Below are 23,237 nucleotides of genomic sequence, written 5' to 3' on the forward strand. Positions count from 1 at the left end.
TGCTTTCTAAATCCCATTGGAATTCTGTTTCCTTCCTTCTCTCATCTTCTTCAAGAGTTTCAGTTATTCCAATCTGTTAATCCCTTTTCTTCTCATTTTAACTCAACAACTAAGATTGGGCTCCTCTCTGTGAAACATCCCACAGCTGCTGTGAGCTGGACACAGGTGAGAAACAGTCTCCACACTCCTCAGATTCCCAATGTGACAGAAGGCAATGCCAGGCTCTCTGCCACCAGGCAGACTGGAATTCTGAGACCCAGACCAGAGGAAAAAAAAGCAAAGGCTGAAAAAGCCCAGAGGGAGAAGTCAATCTTGACTCTCCCCCAATACTTAAGAATATACTTGCTTGCTGAAGCTAACTCCTCTAGTTGCCCTGCTCTTGCCCTTACTGACACACTTGTCAAAAGCATGGTCTAGGTATCTGGCTTCCATTGCTTCATCGCTTACTTCCTCTTTACCCCCTTGCAACACAGTTCTCAACATTTCAGCATTCTCTGTGGTATCTAACCTCTCCCTGTTTCCCTTCTACTTCCTTGAGTGCCTCTCAAGGGGTGGGGCAGAGTGGGGTGCATATCAGAACTGCTTGTGGGCCTTTGTCAGCCTCCACCTCAGAATCTCCCCAATCACTCTCAACCACCACATATGAATATCCTGCAGAGGACACCACTGCCCAGAATCCCCTGGGGTAGTGCCTCTTTAATATATCAACCTGGCTGGGGTAAACATTTTCCAGAATTTCCTTCCTGCTTAGGGTACACCACAAAAGAGATCTGGGGGAGATATGGAGGGCAGAAGTGAAGCAGTAGCCATTTTAATGCTTTTACATGCTGTTCCTTATCTCTTGGCTCGTCTTGTTGATATAAACCAGCAATCAGACCTGCACCTGCTTCACCCACCCCAGACCTTCCTTTAGCTTCTGGGACCCCTGAGCCAGGTATATGTGGCTATCCTTGTAGCAGAGGGTCCTGGCTTTTTCAGGACACGCACATCATTACGATACGAGGCAACAAGGGCTGACATGAATTTCAGTACACGCTTATGGGTCCCAACTGGTTCTCACTTCTTACCTCCATCCTCCACTTGACATCCACCTTTCTTTCCTGACTCCCTGTCCTGTGCACTTCAAGCTTCAGCGTGAGACACAAAACCAACACCTTATAAAGACTGCTTACCCAACTCCCCCTGGTGCATAAGGTCAAATCACTGTGACAGATCCCTTCACATGTAGATATTCACTTGAAACCTACCTCATAAACTCCAGATCAACTACGTCAGAAGGACAGAGGCCTACACATATATATATTAAAAGTGCCCCAGGTATTTCTAACATGGTTAAACATCATCTACTCTGGGTGTAACTCCACATCCAATTGCAAATTGAAAATGATTTAAAATCCTGTTCTGCCCCACATGTGTATTTTTTCTGATTTACTCCTTTTTCCTTTTTCCTTTTTCACTAATCCAGCCCTTACCCTCCTCACAGCTGAATCTCCCGGTCTCTAGTCTTCCCTCCTTCTATTTCACCCCCTTCTAAGGTTCCCAGACTGATTTGGAAAAATATGTATAACATCTCTCCATGCTCAAAGGCTTTCAGCAACCCTCTGTTCTCCAGAGACCAAATCTAATCTCCTAATCTGGTATTCAAAGCCCTCCAGATTCTGGTTTCTTCTCACCTGACCAACCTATCCTTCTACCCACTTCCTAGCATAAGCCCTGCCTTGAGGGCCTTCTTAACCTCCAACAACCCAAGGAAAAACTAAGCAGGGTCACAGAATCAACCAGGAAAGGTCCTCCCCTGGCCTCCTTGAATTCTCAAGCCAACTATCTGGTAACACCTTCTACCTCTTATATCATACATACCTCCATTTCCCTCCCCTCCCCTCCCTTCCCAATCCTTCTCACTACCTCCTTTTAACAGCAAGTATCTAAATTTGGGTTCTCATAGTACCAGAGGTCAAAATAAAACCAATTCATTTGTAGAGGTGCCCTTGATACTTGGATAAGCAATAGATGGCTTCTTCTGTTGTGCCCACTTCATTCTGTTGCCACTATGATCCTTCTCCCACAGCTCAAGGAGGAAGACAGCATTTTGCTAACCCTCCACCATAAAAATAGCCTAAACCAAAGGGACTCTTCACCAGTTCTCCCAGTCAAAGTCAGCACCTGATCTGTGATACTCAATAAGATCTCAAATGCTAGAACTGTCTATAGTATTATATGAACTGGCTTTGAAATTTCCTTGCTCAACATAAAGGATTTCCTTATCCTACAAGTCTCCAGTTGGCACCTTAAAAAGGAGGCCCTACTCAGATAGTACATTTGCAGTCAAAGCTGTCTTTCTCCTGGGGGAGACCCTTATCCCATGATTTTTCTATGATTCCCACTATCATGATATTAATATAAAAAGTAGATATTTGACATCTCCCAAGGCCTACATCCAAGCTTTTTGCTTTAATTTTTCATTTTTGTCTTTTTTTTTATTACTGAAACTATATTTATTACAACACAATTTACTCATAAAAATTTAGAACTATTAGTGCCTAAAGAATTCAGTGATTTTTATCAGGTCATGAAATTACTTGACAAAAAATTTTAGTTGTTAAGCTACCAAAATCAAAATATTTAAAGCCACTGTCCATAATCAGTCAATACAATGTGAAGAGAAAATACAACTGAAGTTATAGTCTGAGTCATTAAAATATGAGTAACTTGAATTACAATTTCTAAATTAATTTCATGAAATGTATATTTATCAGTAATTTTCAGTGGTTACATAAACATATAATGTCCAAATTATTTTTATTCAGCCCAAAGGTATCTGTTGTGTTAAACTGCATTCGTCTTCCTCCAGGGTATGTGCTGTAGAACCCTGTCCTTGATCCCATTGATCATTTTTGTCTTTTTTATTACCCAGTCATCTACAAAGGTTTATAATGAAAATGTTTTCTCTAGATTTCACCACAAAAATACTCACCCATATTGGTCAGCAAGTCCTCTGGCTTCCTCTTCTTTTACTACTCTCTGGTCTTCCAAATCACTCTTATTTCCACATAACACTATGTCTGGGTTTTCACAATATGCATGCATTTGTAGTTGGCCTAACAATATAAGAAAGTTTATTATAGGCAAATAATAACATAAGCACATGATCAATAAAGAATACATACAAAAGTGTTTTGAAAACCATAAATATATTCATATATTTAAGAAACCAATATAATGCTTCAAAGCATCAATAATCTAATCTGTAAAACTGAAAGTATGGGGTAGAAATATAAAACTTCTTCCTGTCCTTAACACATATCTCAGTATTATTCATACAGACTTATAGGAGACTGTGATAACCCTCAAAAGTATGTATACCCACACATACACACACAAAACACTTGTCTTTTAACATTTTCTTTCCATTAGCAATGGCTTTTTTAAAAGAACTATCTTTTTATAGACTAACCTATTTCTACCTAAAACGTCTTTCACCTACTTTTTATTGTTATAAGGCAGAATCAACCTATTTAAAACAAACAAGATACAGGATTCAGTAAAGACAGAAGACACAGAATAAACAGTAAATGATTCTGTCACCAGAACCAAGGGATTGCAATTCTTATCCCAAGACTTTTTCTCTTTTCACCTGAAAACGTGTAAGGAGGCATAATTATTAAAAAGCAATGAATCAAACAAAAGATCTTCACTATATTAAATAGTCTAATCTCCCAAAGAAGGAAGATAAAGTCTTACTTCTAACATCACAGAAAGAAATTAAAGTAGCCCTGACTTTCACAATAAGGCCTATCTCAAAGTTCATGGCCTAATTTACTTTTTGTCACTGTTAACCAAAAGGTTGATAGTTTAGTTCCTCATTATGAAGTCGTGTCCATTATAGATATAATCAAGAGAAAGTCAGCAGGCATTTCCTAAGAATGAACACAGGCCTGATACTTTGCATGGAATTTCAAGATACTGCCCTTTGCCCTCGAGGGACAGCAGAGGCAATAAAACCTACACAGGCAAAACTAAACTGTGTTTTGCCTGTCTCCAGGAAAGTGGATCTTTTCCTCCCTCCAGACTACTGCACATATTGTCCCACTCGGGAATATCTAGTCACAACTCTCCTTCAAGACTTGCTCTATGGTCATGTCCACCATGGAGCCTCTGTGGTCTCCAGAAAGGCTCTATGCTCTGTTAACACCTCAAATGGCTATGCAAATGGACTAATTTGCCTTGGCTTGAATAATGGCTCTTCCTTTTACTAGCCATGTGACCCTGCGGAAGCTATTTGATTGCCTTAGTTCCCTATCTAGAAATGGTGATAATGACAATACTTATTTCGTAAGGTGAGGATTAAATGAGTTAATTCAGTGATTCTCCAGGTAAGGTCTGTGGATCAGCAGCCTTAGCATCACCTGAGAACTTGTTAGAATGCAAATTATCAGGTCCTACCCCTGATCTATGGAGTCAGGAACAGTGGGTAAAGATGAAGGGAATCTGATTTTTAACAAACCCTCCAGGTGATTCCAACACACACTCACATTTGAGAACCCCAGAATAAATAAATTAAAGCATTTACAACAGCTATGTAAATATTACTATAAACAATAGTTAATAGTCTTTATTTTAGAAATGTTAGGAGGTATAATTATACGTAATGTTTTCTTTTTAACTATTTTTCTACCATGTGAATCACTTAAATAAAAAGTAAATTAATAACTTATTTAGAAAATCTCACTAAAGACAAAGGCATATACCTAAATAGCTACAACCTGCGATGGTATGTGATAAGGACCCTACAAACAGTGAAGATTTGAACAAGGATTAAGAGGAAGGGTAAAATTGATTCTGATAAAATTGATCACAGAGAATTTCGCAGAGGCTAATTTTTGCCAGATATTAAAGAACAGGCATAACTCTAATTGGTTTTTTAAATGGTGTGGTTGTAGAGAAGGCTTTCCAGTCAGAGGGGATAATCAAAATAAAAAAAGAGGGCAAAATATGAAAAATATATGTTGTGGGGCTCTTATAGCATTATGTGGGAGGCTACAGAAATTTAGGCTCTTTTAAAGTCTCATTACAAAAGTAGCTGGCCCTGGGTAAGGAACAAATCTGGTCATGCTGCTCACACCTCTGAACTCCAGGAAAGCAGGGAGTGAGTACACTACCTGATTCCATTCAGATTTCAATCTGGGTAGGACTTGGCTCATTGTTCAGTCTCCTAAACTGATCCAGGCTCACCCTTAGACTCATCTCCCTCGCCAAAAGGGCATGGAGAGATTCTCACCAGATGAAGAAAGACCTCTGGGACAGCTCTGGGGGAGCAAAGGGAGAGTACAGAGCCATACTTCTCTCCCTGGCCAACCAGGGCCCAGGATAGCTACTTCTCTACCTTTGTGCTGACAAGCTATCTACCTACCTACCTATATGCATACATACATTTAAGCTATTATTTTGACCAAAATTTTTTTAAAAGCAGAAGAAATGGATGATCTCTCTAATATTCAAAATGTTAATAGAGGAAAAATAACATATAACTAACAAATTTCCATTTCTAATTAAGATTTCATATTACCACCTCTGACATCGCAACATTATTCTTTTTTGTTTATATGGGAGTGAAGCAGGAGAATGCTTCCCATTGAAAAGATAGGAAATCTTTAATATGTTTAAGTTTACCTAACTGGACAATAAGAATTTTTTTTTTTTTTTTTACTTTCCAAAGAAAATAAAACAAAATACAAACACACATACTCATACTTTTGCATAATGCTATTCTTTATCTAACTAGCTAATAAGATGGGCAAGTTTTCTTTGGCATATATACATAATAGAATATTAGTCAGCATTAAAAGAGAATAAAATCATGGCATTTGCAGGTAAATGGATGGAGTTAGAGAATATAATGCCAAGTGAAGTAAGCCAATCCCAAAAAAAACAAAATTGGAATGTTTTCTTTGATATGAGGATGCTGACTCATAATGGCAATGTGAGGGGGGGGCATGGGAGGAATGGAGGAACTTTAGATAGGACAAAGGGGAGGGAGAGGAAGAGAAGGACATGGGTAGGAAAGACAGTGGAATGAGTTAGACATCATTACCCTAAATACATGTATGAAGACACAAATGGTGTGAAAATACTTTATGAACAACCAGTGACTTGAAAAAGTGTGCTCTATATGTGTGATATGAAATTAATTGCATTCTGCTGTCATATATAACAATTCAGAATAAATAAATAATTTTTAAAAAGATGGGCAAGATTTGTCTAATGTCTCAATTTCAGTTTCTACCTGTGAAAAACATGTGGGTTCATTATCTTTCAATGCTATGATTCTATGAGCAATCTCTAGTGGCCCTTACTAAACGTTTTAGAAAACCCCAGGGCTGGGGCTGGGGCTCAGCGGTAGCGCACTTGCCTGGCATGTGTGAGGCACTGGATTCGGTTCTCAGCACCATGTATAAGTAAATAAAGGTCTATCAACAACTAAAAAAAATTTTAAAAAAGAAAACTCCAGAACTTGTTCTGATGATGTGAAGGAGAGGATAACAAATAAGGACTGAGAGATTAGGAACTGCCATCATCATTCAGCTCCGAGAGAAATAGCAAAGTGTGCGAGTCAACCAGGCATCTAGCAAAACGAAGCCCAGTAAGCCTAACAACATTTGGGAAATCCATATTTATAAAGTATTAAATTCTTAGTGATCAACTTACTTAACAGAAAGCCTCAAAGGCTCCCTGTCCTTGGATAAGTATATTACTGTCTCAGACTCAGAATTCTCACCCTGGGATAAGGACACACCTACCAGAATTTCCTTGCTGGGTGATGATGAGGATCAGATACAAAATATGTGAAAATGCTCTGAAGGGCACAGCATGCTAAGTAAATTTAGTTAAAGATTATTTATTTATTTAGTTAGTTAGTTTTTGGCAGACACAACATCTTTGTTTGTATGTGGTGCTGAGGATCGAACCTGGGCCGCACACATGCCAGGCCAGCGCTCTACCGCTTGAGCCACATCCCCAGCCCTTAAAGATTAATTTTTAAAATAAGATTTTTTACTATCAAAAAATAACCAATGTCCTTTCATAACCCAAGAAAGCAAAGTAATTTTTAAGAAGTACTTTTTAAAAAAAAATTTTTATTTTTTAGTTGTAGATGGACATAATACCTTTATTTATTTATTTTTTTATGTGGTTCCGGGGAACAAACCCAGTGTCTCACGCATGCTAGGCAAGTGTTGTACAACTGAGCCACAACCCCGGCCCTTAAGTAGTACTTTTTAAAAAATATTTTTTAGTTGTAGATGGACACAATACTTTTATTTATTTATTTTTATGTGGTGCTGAGGACTGAACCCAGTGCCTCACACATGCTAGGCAAGCGCTCTACCACTGAGCTATAACCCCAGCCCTAAGTATTACTTTTAAGTAAGTGTTTTAAAGATTTGGATGTTCAGAATGTAACATCACAGGCTTCTCTAACAGATTCTCTAGGGTTCTATTAAAATGATCAAAGAAAATGTACATTTGAAAGCTGTTATTTGGTCATACAGTGAGATTTGTCTTTACTATAAACCAATCATTTCAGAGGTTCAAATCTGTTTAAAAATCCAAAATAAAGGCCCAAAATGAAGGGATGACTTTTGCCAATGCAGTTCTAGAACTTTCCATGTCAGGTTCTCTTAGCAAAAGCTCTAAGCCCAAAAGCAGAGAAGGGGCTTCCAAGAAGAGAAAGGATATAGAGATAGGGTCCATTAAGCCTTCAACAGATAACTACATCTATGTAATATATCCTTAACATGCAGGGATAATACAAGAATTGATAGCACACAAGAGACAAGCGATGCTTAGAGATTTAACTACTTCCCCATCTGTAAAATGGGGATAAGAATTTCCTCTGTGCAACAGACTTATTAAGTGATAACATTTAAAATGCTCTTTTGTACCTGGAGCACAGAAGTATCTAACAAATCAGAATTAGTAAAAGCAGAGTATTTTAGTCTTCTTTGGTCCTAAGCTAAACACCATGTTCTTTTAAACAGCATTTACACTAAAAGCTCCTCCAAAAGAATTTGCAATATAAGTAGATATAAGCGGGTATTCTACTCCCAGGTGCAGGCAGCAGAGGCAGGGAAACAATAAAACTTACTTATCCAGTTTCGGACATTGAGGAAACTTTGCTCATTCGTCAGATCAAAAAGTAGAAGAAAACCCATAGCATCTCTGAAGAATGCTGTTGTCAAACTACGAAACCTAGGATCATAAAAAACAGACTGGTCATCTAAACCACAGCTCCATTCCTGAAATACAAGCTGCTAGCAATGCCCTCAGCCTCTTTACAAAAGCTCGTCAATAACAAATCTCATGATGCCATTCCAAAAGTGCATAGGACCAGCATTTACCACTTATATAAGTTCATGTGTTAGCAGTCCATGTGATTTGAAAACCTAGCCTGCTGGACGGAGTTAAGGAGAACTAGCTCATGATCTCTCAATCTCAGCCAAGAATTTATTGTATAATTACTAGCTAATTAAGCCAAAAGCAAAAATGCTTGCTGGGTAAGTTTTCCTTCTGTGAAAGCTTGACTTGACATTACCAAGTGTTCCGTGATCTTTTAATTCCCTTATCTCTGATAATATTTCTTTGCTTTAAGTTGGGAATGATATTCCCTACTCTTTCTTGGTACTCTGCCTTGTTCCAAGACTTTATCCCACTATCTATTCTCTCTCCTTCTAACAGTTTCTTCTCACCTTGATTATATATACGACAAGCCTGTAACTGACAGGCAGGCTCCAGGGAAGGAAACATTGGTATAAATTCATCATCTAATCAGCAATGTTAGGTTTTTCTCAAACATTTTTAACCAATTGCTTACAAGAATTCATTATTTAGAGATACATACCAAAAGAGTTGCAAATGAAATAATACAATATCTCGACTTTGATTCCAAATAACGTGGGAGGAAGGAGTAAGAAGTGCTCATGGGCGTACATGAAATAAGACTGGCCACAACTTGATAACTGCTTAAACTGAATAACAGGTACCTGGGTTCACTGTACTAGCCTCTCTACTTTTTGTGCATGCTTGAAGTTTTTCATGATAAAATGTTAAAAATAAATAAATAAAATCATTCAAGGAGGCTGTGAGATAAAACAGGCTGTACCTAACTAAAACAACCTTAGATCAAGATGTCATGTGGTTTATTTTAGTCAAGTAACCTCTGACCATACAAATTAATTCCAACCAGATTTTCCACTAGATTTCCACCATTAGGTAATAATGCATGTAACTCTGTAACTTTCTTATAGTTGAGTAACAGCAACAGTACATGAAGAAAAGTATACAAGTCTAAAAAAAAAAAATAATGAAAGAAAAAGTCCTCAAGTAAGAAGGTCCAATTTGAAAAGGATTCATTTTTCCTTTGAACTTTGTACATAAAATAATGCCACCATTATCATCTCAGACTAATAAATTTACAGCTAATTTGGTAGCATATCTTATCCAGGTGCAAATCAGCTAATTGGCTGGCTTTCCCTGCTCAGGTCACTATGTCAAGAGTGTAGCTGTCTCCTTCCTCCAGTCAGGAGCACATAACTGAAGACTGCATACCTCTCCTGCCCAGCTGTGTCCCATAACTGCAGATGAATTCTCTGGCCTCTGCCAATGGCTCCATCTGGCCCGTTGGCTCTGTACACCTAAAACAGCAAAGTAAAAGAGAAATCAAAAGAACTTCTGAGATAAGTGAACTCTTCTTGTCTTGCCTTTCTATTCAGTACAAATCCCCAAAGCATCTAAACTTCTCAAGATAATCCCATCTAGAATATAACCATGATGGCATTTTATATCAAATAATTGCATTTGGATAACACAATAAATTATACTAAAATATATGCATTACGAACTTTAGAAGTATATTATACAAATAGAAAGAGCTCCAATTACCAGGTTAAAAAATACATGTATATGTTATAAAATGTGCAAATAATATAAAAATTTATATAAAGCAATAATCAACTTACCTTTCCCCAAAATTCCTTCAGATCACTAGTTTCAAGAAATATTGCCTTTCTATGGCTTTTGTCTGTCCCATGTTTTTTTTTTATTTTAGTTGTCAATGGTCCTTTATTTTATTTATTTATATGGGGTACTGAGAATTGAACCCAGTGCCTCACACATGCTAAGCAAGCGTTCTACCTGTGAGCTACCACCCCAGCCCCCCGACCCCCACTGTCCCAATCTTTTAAAAATGTTCTTAAAACAATTTTATAGGAAGCATTTTGGAACATCAAGGAAAGGACCTCCACAAAGCTCCACCATAAAAGTGGTAAAAATTGTAGCAAAAATTGTCAAAATCAACTTTTACAAAATCTGGAAAGTAACAATAGCTTGCAACATTAGGAGAATCACTTATTCATGAAAAATAGCCAAATGTGGGTAAAAACAGTGAGCTCTAACTTGCCCTATTCCTATCCCACTCATCTGAGTTCTGTAGTTGCATTAAAAACCAACAAATGCAGGCTGGGGTTGTGGCTCAGTGGTAGAGTGCTCGTCTTGCACGTGTGAGGCCCTGGGTTCGATCCTCAGCACCACATAAAGATAAATAAAGGTATTGTGTCCATATACAACTAAAAAAAAAAAAAGAAATTAAAAAAAAAAAAAAACACCAACAAAGGCACAATTACAGTAGCTGTGGAAACCCTTAGCCCAGCAGTGAGCCCATAGATAAGGGAGGTAGAACAGGTTTGGAGCTCCCTACAAGCCCCATCTTCAGAGAATTTTCTGGAAGCTTCCAAAAAAGTTCCATCCCTAAGTCTTGTCTCCATCAGACCACACTCAGAAAATTACTCAATAATTAGAGCTATATCTCTATAGTCGTTCTTAAAAACAATCAGCAGTAATTATAACACACAGGGGTAGCATTATCAGTTGAGGCAACAAAAGTCTAATCAAAAACATGTTAAAAAGAAAAAAGAGGGCTGGGGATGTGGCTCAAGTGGTAGCGCGCTCGCCTGGCATGCATGCGGCCCGGGTTCAATCCTCAGTACCACATACAAACAAAGATGTTGTGTCCGCCAAAAACTAAAAAAAAAAAAGAAAAAGAAAAAATAAAAAAGAAAAGGAGATTTTCACAGGGAGATTTTTTTTTAAATCTCCCAAATATTGCTTGGAACTTGCAAGGCCAATTGTGTGCAAGACTGAACAGATGCCCAGGAAAGACCTAAAAAGGTCCTAATCTCTTACCTCTGACTGACCTTGAGGTTCTTCTCAAGGAGGAAGTAAAGCATAAGTCAGAGAATACATGAACAGTAAAAAAAAATCCAAGAGGGAATGGGAGGCTGATTTCTAGAATTGCCACATCATACTATTTTAAAAAATGTCCAGTTTTTGACAAAATTATAAGACAAACACAGAAACAGGAAAGTATAACTCATACACAGGGGAAAAATAGCCAGTCAAAAGTGTTCCTCAGGAAGCTCAGTTGTCAAAGACAAAGACTTTAAATCAGCCATTTGAAATAAGTTCAAAGAACTAAAGGAAACCATGCCTAAAGAATGAAAAAAAAAAAGAGTATTAGAACAATGACTTTTAAGAAAATAGCAATAAAGAGAATGATATAAAAACAGAAGTAAATAGAAATTCTGGAGTTGAAAATGTAATTACTGGGGCTGGGATGTAGCTCATTGGTAGAGCACCTGCCTAGCATGCACAAAGCCCTAGGTTTGTTCCCTAGCACTGAAAAAAGAGGTAGGGGAGAAAGAAACAAAGAGGAAAAAAACGAGGAAGGAGGAAGGAAAGATGAATGGGGAGAAAGAGAAAGAGAAAGGGAGGGAGAATGAAGGAAGGAAGGAAGGAACAATTACTGAAATGCAAAGTTCATGAGAAGGGCTCAACAGCAGATGTGAACTAACAAAACAATAATCAATAAATTTAAATATAGGTCGATTAAGATTATCCAGTCTAAGAACAGAAAAACAGAATGAAGAAAAATAAAAAGCATCTCAGAAAACTGTGGCTTTTAAAGTGCCAAAAAAAAAAAAAAAAAACCTATCCAACCAAGAATTCTATATCCTGTACAGCTAATCCTCTAAAACTAAAGGAGAAATCAAGACTTTTCAAACAAAATAGAAAATGCCCTACAAGAAAAATACTAAAGACAGTTCTTGAGACTGAGCTAGGAAGACAGTGGATAGTAATTCAAATCCATAAAAAGAAATAAAGAATACCAGTAAAGGTAATTACATAAGTAATTATGACAGAAACTGCAAATATATTTTTGTTTGTAACTCTTCCATCTGATTAAAATACAACTGTATTTGACATTAATTCTGAATCTGTGTTGATGGGCATGCAGTGTATAAAGGTAATTTGCATGACAACAGCAAAAAGCAGGAGAGAAAGTGAAACTAAATAAGATCAAAGATCTGTATAGTATTGAAGATACCTTAATAGTCATAAAAACGAAATCGTTAAAAATTACGATGACAACTGTAATACCCAGAGGAATTAAAGAGAAAATAACAATATAGAGTAAAAATATGAAAAGGAAATTAAAATGGTACACTAGTCAATATCTACTGAACACAAAATAAGGAGTCATAGAGAAATAGAGAGGCAAAAAGAAGACTCGGGCTGGGGATGTGGCTCAAGTGGTAAGCCGCTCGCCTGGCATGTGTGGGGCGCTGGGTTCGATCCTCAGCACCACATAAAAAATAAAATAAAGATGTTGTGTCCACCAAAAACTGAAAAAAAATTCTCTCTCTCTCTCTCTCTCTAAAAAAAAAAAAACAAGAAGACTTAAAACATAGAAAACAAGCAGCAAAATGGCAAACATAAATTCTACTTTATCAGTAATTACATTCAGTGCAAATGGATTAAAAGCTCAAAATAAGTGGCAGAGATTGACAGAACAGATTTTACAATTACCCAGTTATATACTACTATAAGAAACACACTTTGCATTCCATAACACAACACGGTTATAAGTAAAAGGCTGGGTAAAAAAAATATGGCAGCAAACAGTAGGCAAAAGAGAGCTGGAGTGACAATAATAATTTCAGACAGAAGAGATGTTAGAACCAAAATTGTTATTAGAGATAAAGAAGGATATTTAATAATGATATAAGGCTCAACCCATCAAGAAGATAAAGGAATGAGAAAAACAGGCAACTGAACAATAATACTTAAATACTTCAATACTGCATTTTTAATCCTAGAATAATTAGGAAAGTCAATGAGGAAATAGAATACTTGAATAACACTGTAAGTCAACTAGATATAACAGACAGCTATAAACCATTTGACCCACCCAACAACAGAAAAATAAACTTTCTTTTCAGATACACATGAAACATTCTCAAGGACAGACGGACCATATGTTAGGCCATAAAACAAGTCTCAATAAACTCAAAACGACTGAAATTATACAAAGTGTGTTCTCCAACCACAATGGAATAGAATTAGATATCAATAATATAGCAAATTTTGCAAATATGTAGAAATTAAACTGCCCTCTCTTAAATAAGCAAGTAATCAAAGAAGAACTATGAGGGATATTATAAAATACTTTGAGATGAATGAAAATAAAAACACAGCATCAAAAACTTATTGAATAAAAAATAAATTAAAGGTCAGTGAAGGAGTCAACTGGGGCTTAAAGCTGTGTGTGTGTGTGTGTGGTGTATGTGTGTCTCTGTGTGTGTTATAACAAATTTATAAGTAAAATGGATTTAGCTCTTACATTTAGGTCCCTAATCCACTCTGAGTTAACTGTGTATATGGTGAAAGCAGGGGTTCACAGTCACTCTTTTGCATGTGACTACTCAGTTATAGCAACATCATTTGTTTAAAAGATTATTCTCTTCCCACTTGAATGGTCTTGATAGCCTAGGTAAAAATTAATTGGTTATAAATGTAAAAGTTTATTTCTATACTCTCAATTCTACTGTATTCATCTATATCTCTAACCTACTGCTAATACCATTCTATTTTAATTACTGTAGCTCTATAGGAAGTCTTGAAATTGGGGAGTATGAGTACTTCAATTCAATTCTTTTTCAAGATTGTTTTGGATATCTGGCAATTCCATTCAAATTTTAGAATTAGCTTTGCAATTTCTATAAAGAAGCCAGCTGGGATTCTGATAGGGATTGAACTAAATTTATGGATCAATTTGAAGAATATTGCCGTCTGCACAACATAAAGTCTTCTGATCCATGAACATGGAATTTTTCCCATCATTTTGATCTTTTAAAATTTCTTTCAACAATATTTTGAAGCTTTCGTAGTATTCATTTTGCACTTCTGTTTTAAACTTATTCTTAAATATTTGAATTTTTAGATGCTATTGTAAATTGGTTTTTAAATTTCATTTTCAAATTGTTCATGTGAAATACATAGAAAATATAATTTATGTCAACTAATCTTTAATACTGCATGAGAACTTGTTTAGTAGTTCTAATAGTCTTTTTGTGTGTGTTTGTATACATTTGTTCCTCAGGATTTCTATATACAAGATCGTGTTATTTGCTATTTTATTTTTTCCTTTCCAATTGGATATGTTTTCTTTTTCTTGACTAACTTCCTGAGCAAGAACCTCCAATAAATGGTGAATAGAAGTGATGAGAGAGGACATCCTTGCATTCAGATATTCACCAAGTATATACTAAAAGCCATAGGAGGCCTTTATCAGGTTGAAAACATTCCTTTAATTCCTGATTTGATGCGTACTTTTATCACGAAATGGTATTGTATACTTATCCTATGTCTGCTGAAATGACCATGTGGTTTTATTTATTTATTCTCTTAATATAGTGTATTACATTAATTGATTTTTATGTGGCAAACCAACCTTACCATTCTTGTGATAAATTCCACTTAGTCATGATATTTAATCCTTTTTAAATGTTACTGGACTGTGTTTGCTAGTATTTTGCTGTGTATATTCAGAAGGGACTTCATTCTGTAGTTTTTTCCCCACCCTCAGAATGTCTTTTTGATTTTGGAGTCAGGGCAATATTGGCCTCATGAAATGAGTTGTGAAGGTTTCCACCTTTTTTTATATTTTAGAAGAGTTTGGCAAGGACTGCTTCCTCTTGAAGCATTTGATAAAATTCATCAGTGAACATGTTTGAGCCTGGACAATTTCTTTGTGGGAAACTGTAATTCAATCACATTATTGGTTACACGTCTACTTAAGATACTTAAGTTGGTTTCAGCTATTTGTGTGTAGAAATTTCTCCATTTCTTCTATATTATCTAATTTGTTGGCATACTGTTGTTTATAATATTTCTTCACAAGCTTTTTATTTATATAAAATTGGTAGAGTTGTCCTTTCATTTCTTATTTTAGGAATTTAGCTGATCTTTTCAAGAAAAAGATCATTTATTTATTTCCACTGTAATCTTTTTCTTTTGTTTCTTTTTCGGTCACAGGGACTGAACCCATGGGCGCTTAACTGCTTAACCACAGAGCCACATCCCCAGCCCTTTTTATTTTGAGACAGATCTCACAAAGTTACCTGGGGCCTCACTAAATTGCTGAGGTCAGCTTTGATCTCGTGACCCTCCTGACCCAGCCTCCCTAGTTGCTGTGATTATAGGACTGCTCCATTGCTTCATCCAGCTCCACGCTAATCTTTATTATTCATTCCACCCTGCTTGCTTTTGGCTTAGCTTACTCCTTTGTTTCTGGTTTCTTAAGGTAGAAGGTTAAATTACTGATGAGATATTTTTTATCAATATATGTATTTTAAACTATAAATTTCCTCCTTAGAAATGTTTTAGCTTTTATTCTTTTTCTACTTATAATTGATATTTATAAACATATTTATAATGCACAACATAGAAATAATCATATATGTTATGTATTCATATAATGCTGATAAGAATTATTAGAACCAAATAGAAATATAACCAGTGTTGGTGAGAATGCGGTGGAACTGGAACCCTCAGATACTGGTTGTTAAGAATACAAAATGGGGGGCTGGGGATGTGGCTCAGTAGCGCGCTCGCCTGGCATGCGTGCGGCCCGGGTTCGATCCTCAGCACCACATACAAACAAAGATGTTGTGTCTGCCAAAAACTAAAAAATAAATATTAAAATTCATTCTCTCTCTCTCTCTCTCTCTCTCTCTCTCTCTCTCTCTCTCTCTCTCCCTCCCTCCCTCCCTCTCCCCTCTCTCACTCTCTTTAAAAAAAAAAAAAAAAAGAATACAAAATGGTGTAGAACCTTTGAAAGAATATAGACATCCCTAAGATTAAACATAGAGTTATCATATAGCCCAAAACTCTACCTGTAGGCATATTTCCAAGAGAATTTAAAACATATACCCACCTGAAAAACATTGAATATTAATGTTAATAGAAGCATTATACATAACAGCTAAAGAGATACAACTAAAATGTCCATCAATAGGTCAATGGAATACTATGCAGACATAAAATGGAATGAGGTCCTGACACACACAAGAACAAACCTTGAAAATATTATGTGCTAAGTGTAGAACTCCAGATATAAAGGCCCACATATTACATGACTCTGTTATTTAATACATCCAGAATATGCAAATCCAAAGAGATACATAGTGGCCAGTGGGCAGAAGGAATGGGGAAAGAGTACTCACAGGTATGGGATTTCTAAATTTAAATAGTTATGATGGTATATAGCTCTGAATATGCTTAAAAATATTGAAATCTACACTTCAAATACATGAATTTTGCTCACTATGCTTTACATATCAACAAATCTGTTTTTTAAACAAAGTTTAAAAAATTTAATTAAAAAGTTTAATTATCAAAACTTTTCACATACATATACAGTCGTGCCTTGATATCTGCAGGCATTGGTTTCCAGGACCCTCAAAAATACCAAAAGCCACAAATGCTCAGTCTATCATATAAAATGGTGTAGTATCTACACAGAACCCACACATATTGTCCCAAATACATAAATCATCTCTAGATTATTTATAATACCCAATACAACATTAATGCTATGAAATTCAATTGCTATGCTGTATTATTGAGACAATAATGACAAGAAAAAAGTCTGTTCATGTGTAGCAGAGACATGATCACTGCAGGCTGAACTACACAGTACCAAGCTGGGCTTGGCTGAATCTGCAGATGCAGAGCCTGTAAAATGTGAAATTAATTATATATCAACACTAAAAATCAAATTAGGATCCTATTCTTAACCAGTGGGTCTTTAAGTCTTTCTAGTTACAAAGAAAAAGAGTTACAGTGGGTAAAAGGAAATGAATGCTCTGTCCTGGAGGTCAGGGACCATGTAGCTCCTTGTACAGAACATGTTCCATGGAAGGGCTCTTGTCATTAACTTCCTGATAACTTGATCTTATTCATGGTAACTGGATTTTTTTCAGCAAGAAATGTAGTCCATGGCCATCTTCCCTACTCTGGAACTATGACACAGTGACCTCCTACCTGCCCTTCCACCCCTAAAATAACTTTTAGTCCTATGATCCTCTAAATATATATATATATTTTCACACACACACACACACACACACACACACACACACACACACACACATATATATATATATATATATACACACACATATTTATTATTTATTTATTTATTTTGTTAGAATGCCAGGTATAGATACCACAAGTCTGTAGCTAAGGGCTCATTTACCTACACCTACACCCGGTATTCTAACAAAATATATATATATATATATATACACATACATACATACACACATATATATGAATTTTGCTTATTATATACATATATGTATATGTGCATATGTATACACAAATGTGTATATATATATATATATATATATATATATATATATATATTAAACCTCTCCCCTCATCATTGGGCAGAACATCCTGTTCACCACTAGCCTTTCCCACTTCTACTCTAATCTCACCCTCCTGGTCATAGAGATATGTTCCATCCCTTAAATGTGCCACATGGAATTGCTGAGGCTTTAATTAAGATAAATGCCATTTAAAATGATAAGTTACCAAAGGTGTAAGATACACCTGCAAAACAGGGGTAAGCGGGCAGAGCGGTTGGCAGGGTTTCCAAAGGTAGACAAAAAACTTTGTGGAGTTTTCCAGGGAAGATACAGGCCAAAAGAGAACCAAGGGAGAATTTGAAAAAAAGAAAAAAGAAAAAAACTGCTCATTTTTACTTTGTCTGCTTGTTTTCTATGTATCCTTCAGCAGAGCCTTTTCAATCCTGTTGCCTGGATTAAGTGTAACACACTTTCATAGGCACCCTTTAATTTTAGATCCTGACCTTTGTCCTCCTAATTCTTATGAAGGAAACTGAACAGGCAAATTTTTACTCAGAGATTATATTTTTATACAGAAGAATATAGGACTTACCACTCTCTTTTCCCTAAAATCGATGCCCACTGTCGTGATAAATTTGGAATTAAATTTACCATCTGTGTACTGGTAAAGTACACTGGTCTTCCCTACTCCAGAGTCTCCCAAAGCTAAAAACTTGATGAGGTAATCATAATCTCCATCAGACATAATGAAGCACTCAGTGATTCACCTGAAAAATATAAACAAATGAATATTTATTTATTTTTTTTAAGAGAGGGAATTTTTTAATATTTATTTTTCAGTTTTTGGCAGACACAACATCTTTGTTTGTATATGGTGCTGAGGATCGAACCCGGGCCGCACGCATGCCAGGCGAGCGCGCTACCACTTGAGCCACATCCCCAGCCCAAATGAATATTTATTAAAGTCTATTAGAAAACATTAAGTTATCCATTAACAAAGTGGCCACTTAATATTCAGTTCAACAGGGACTGGGGTTGTGGCTCAGTGGTAGAGCACTTGCCTGGCATGTGTGAGGCCCTGGGTTCAATCCTCAGCACCACATATAAATAAAAAAATAAAGCAAAAACTCCATTAGCAACTAAAAAATATTTTTTAAAAAATATTCAGTTCAACAAGTCTTCTATATAAAACCTATGTATCTAGGCATTCAGTGAAGAGAGGGTTACATAGTGTTCACTTTCCCTGAGGACCTAATAGTTCACTAAATGAGACGCTGCTGAAATAGTAAATAACAGTTTAGTTTTCATTTAACATACATATTATACTACCAATGAGAATGATAATCAGTAATAAGAAAATATAATAAAAACTGATAAGAGAAAGGAGGAAGGACAATGTTTTAAGGTATCATAGAAATACTTAGAGTGCAAGTGGTTTCAATTCTCCCTCTTTTTCAGTTTTCTAGTGCTAGATCACTAGCTTTTCTTTTTATTTTGACAACTAAGCAATTTCATTTATCCTATTCATTTTTACATGTTATTAAAGTTCCTTCAAAGACATTGCTAATTCATAAGTAAAATTTGACTTGTGGATCCTTTATGCCTTATTAACATATACTATTTACTAAATCAGAATTCTTGGAAAATTACTGCTTACTGAGTTTCATATTGTGGCTATTAGTACTCAGATACCACAGGTCTGTAGCTAAGGGCTTATTTACCTACACCTACACCTGATAGTCTAACAAAAACTGCTGAAAATTCAGTTTCTCAATACTGACTAAAATAAAAGTTCAACTTAAAGAAGAAAATTTTGTTTGCACCAGCAATACCTAACCATGGTTATTTTGGGTCCTTTACCATCATCGTTTTGCATTATTTGTTTTTTATCTTCTAAATAGATGTCAATCCAAAATATTAGTCCAACTAGATATGAAGTGTTTCCCTGGGAAAGGTCTATTTATTTTTATCCCTGTATTTCTAATGCCAATAAACTCTTCTGAAAAATCATAAAAATAACCAGCTATCCCATTACCACTGACAACTGTACCTGCCCATTTAAATGCACATATTTACCCATCCACACACATGCCAGATACCCTCTATTAGATGCTGCTGATTTTTCTCCCATTGTCCTTTCCACAAAGGCCCATATTTTGAAACTTTGCTCTAATACTCAATGCTTTCTAGAGGTTTGTTTCTATAGATATATAATATTAGTAAAATCTCAGGCAAGGACATTTTCTGATTTTCAAGATTGCCTCCCCCAACCCATCCTCAACTTAATAACTTACCTTATGCTCAAAAATCCTAATGTTGATACCTAAGATTCACTGCAAGGTACTTCCTCAGAGAGCCTTAGTGCAGATCTGGGACCTCACATCTTAGACATGACTGACCAGTGGATAAGGGCAGAGCCTCTACAAACATTCATAGTACTGTTTGCACACTATACAGGGTGGCACTTTACCAAGGAGAGCTTCCCATGTTAATAGCTTCTGTATGCAGGTGTGGGTGACCAGTATTAATGACATGCAACAGAAGTCCTCTCTAAAAGATGACTACTTGAGTATAAACATCTCAACAAGGCCTATCATAGCACCTCACTTAGTTCCAAGTTATTCATAAATAAGACCTAAGAATTAAAAGCAGGTCCAGATAACACTTAGGCAGTTGAGAACAGGGGCAAAGTTGGAGTTCCCCTCAAATTGAAGCAGAAAGCAGCTCCAATCTTACAATAAGAATGTAAAAGAAGACACACTGTGGCTACCTTATTTCCTCTTTTAATTTGGAAAAAATGGTCATTTCTATGTTTTTATATCAATTAAGACAGGAGAAAAGGTTGCTACCAATAGAATCAATATTCTAGAACTTTCTAAACCCATTTGAGTGGAATTCAAAGACGGATGATACTATTTCTGCTCTACCAATAATTAAATGTGCTTAGTTTCCATAGGTGAAAAATCATATGGGTAAGTCTGCTAATGATCTCTGAGTCTTGTTTTCTACTCATGATAAAATACTAACCAAGGCATCATTCAGGAAAAACTAACAAAGTTCCACAAATCGAAGATTTAGATACCATCAACATTAATCATAGTTTGCACTTTTCAGACTGCAAATGCCTGTTTTTTTCAATTTGAAAATAAATACTCAGACCTTTGACTCTCTGAGTTTGGCTTTCTAATCCTAAAGAAAGAAAATAGGTGTTTGATGACTATGTAAAGACCAGGGCCATGGAAGAATGCAGGAAAAAGAAAACCAAAATAATGTGATCTGAGTTTGGTTCTCTAAAGATAATAAAGAACCCAGATAGGATGACTGGTGTGCACAGCCTAGAACTTTGCTCTCCTGATTGACAGTGCAATGTCTATCCTACCCAAAGCTTCATGCCGGTTGCTCTTTTTCTTCTTAAGGCATACTGGGCTTAAAAGTGGGCAGTGGTATGATATCTTATAAGTAAGAAACACATGGAATCAAGCAAAACTGATTCTGAATCCCAAACCTTCCATCTACCAACTACTTGGATGTCTCTGAGCCGTAGATATCTAGGTTTCCATTCTACAAAAAAGGAAGCTAACACTGACTACCTGAAGGCTGACGGAGACACTGTTTGTGGTATGCTCAGAACAACACTTAGTATACACTAGTTCTCAGTAAGTGTTGGCTCACTCCCTTCCTATTCTGGACATCAGACTGGCTCTGAAGACCCAGAAGAATTTCTAAAACTGGCTCTGGTCACCTCAAAACATACTTTTCTAGCACAAAAGATGAGTTTACTTGTTCAGGGTAATTTGCTGAGCCAACAAGGATCATTTTCAAATGAATTCTGATCTTTTCGTGGCTGCTTCTAACCATTTACGATCTATTTTAAATAGATACCTCTATTTCAGAAGAGTTTGATCAACTTAAAAACAAATTCAAATTCATATAAAACACTCTCATCCATTTTTAGTAAGCTTATATTTGTTCAAAAGAATTTGATAGGTTTATATTAATTTAGATTAATTTAAAGGGCCAAATTAAAGTGGTTCTAAAAACTTTGTGGGGGGGGCGGGGAGCAGGAGGTACCAGGGATTGAGCCCAGGTGTACTTAACCACTAAACTACATCCATACCCTTTTTATTTTGAGACAGGGTTTCACTAAGTTGCTTAGTGTCTTGCCAAGTTGCTGAGGCTGGGTCTGAACTTAGAACCTCCTGCTTCAGCTTCCAAGGTCACTGAAATTACAGGCATGGGCCACTGTGCCTTGCAATTTGGCACAATTCTTGGTTTGCCTGTCCACGTCTTGGCATGGGCTCAAAGCCAATGCACAGCAGAGAGGGGAAATAATGAAAGTTAAAAGCAAAGACTCTAGGACCAAACTCCCTAGATTCAAATGCCATTGGAAAACTTTGGAAAACTTATTTAACCTCTTTTGCCTCGGATTTCTCATCTGTAAAATGGGAGTGATATCCTATTTACTAATTAGTCTTTATTAAATTCATTTTTTACATAAAGTACACAAATTTGGGGGGTAACCTGTGTTGTTTTGATACATGTATATACACTGCATAATGTTGAAACCAAGGTAAATATATCTATCTCCTCAAATATTTATCATTTCTTTCTAGTGAAAACATTTTTAAAAATTCTCTCATCTGGCTTTTTGAAATATATGGCACATTGTTGTATCTATGTTCACTCCTACTATGCAATAGCTCACCAGAACTTCCTATTCCTATCCAACTGCAACTTGATACTCATTGATCAACCTCTCCCCAGCCTTTGGTAACTGCCATTCTGCTCCCAGCTTGTAGGAGACCGACCACCTTACATTCCACAGGAGTAAGATCATTGGTACTTGTCATCAGGTGCCTGGCTTAACATAACTCCTCTAGTTCCATCCATGTTGTTGCAAATGACAGGGTTTCACTCTTTTTTATGGCTGAATAGTAATCCATTGTATGTGCATGCCACATTTTCTTTATTCTCTTAATTCAAACATACATATGGATTCTTATTTTAACTTCTTTAAAACTGGAGTGCATTTTATACTTCACAGTCTTACAATGCAAGACAGTTTGCAACTGCTCTTTTAAATCAGGTGTCCCTGGAAATACAGTTACATGGAAAACCTTCCATTAGCATCTTCTAGCAAGATCAAGAAAGTTCCACCAACACATTTTGATGAAGCACAATAGTTAAGCTATCTCAGAAAACTGTTGTAAGGATTGGGCTAGTATTAAGGTTTAGAACAGTGCCTGGCACACAGTGAGTCTGTGTAAATATTAGCTCTATCAACAGCAGCATCTAGCACTCTAGCTTCCATGGGTCAACATGCAGGCAATATTCCTTCCTTTCCTAGAACCATAAGAAAGTACACCGAGTTCCTAAATTAAAAAGTGAAAAAAATAGAAAATAATGACCTGTTAAAAGCATTTGAACCTGAGGTAACACACTGGTTACCTTGAGGAAATAATGTCTAAATAC

The 23,237-nt window shown here is 36.3% G+C and overlaps 1 protein-coding gene across 3 annotated transcripts in view; it reads right to left on the reverse strand.

Moving 5' to 3' along the window:
* The window catches only part of Rab27a (RAB27A, member RAS oncogene family), a 76,802-nt gene that overhangs the window by 13,631 nt on the left and 39,934 nt on the right, over positions 1-23,237 (reverse strand). For all 3 annotated transcript variants that reach the window (XM_026413410.2, XM_026413413.2, XM_026413412.2), the window contains exons 2-5: positions 18,358-18,532; positions 9,604-9,689; positions 8,144-8,247; positions 2,975-3,098 (exon numbers count right to left, since the gene is read on the reverse strand). In XM_026413410.2, the coding sequence (XP_026269195.1) occupies positions 2,975-3,098; positions 8,144-8,247; positions 9,604-9,689; positions 18,358-18,510 (467 nt within the window). In that variant the 5' untranslated portion in view covers positions 18,511-18,532. The remainder of the gene's footprint in view (positions 1-2,974; positions 3,099-8,143; positions 8,248-9,603; positions 9,690-18,357; positions 18,533-23,237) is intronic.

Source organism: Urocitellus parryii, chromosome 6 (assembly GCF_045843805.1).
Source record: "Urocitellus parryii isolate mUroPar1 chromosome 6, mUroPar1.hap1, whole genome shotgun sequence".
NCBI lineage: Eukaryota > Metazoa > Chordata > Mammalia > Rodentia > Sciuridae > Urocitellus > Urocitellus parryii.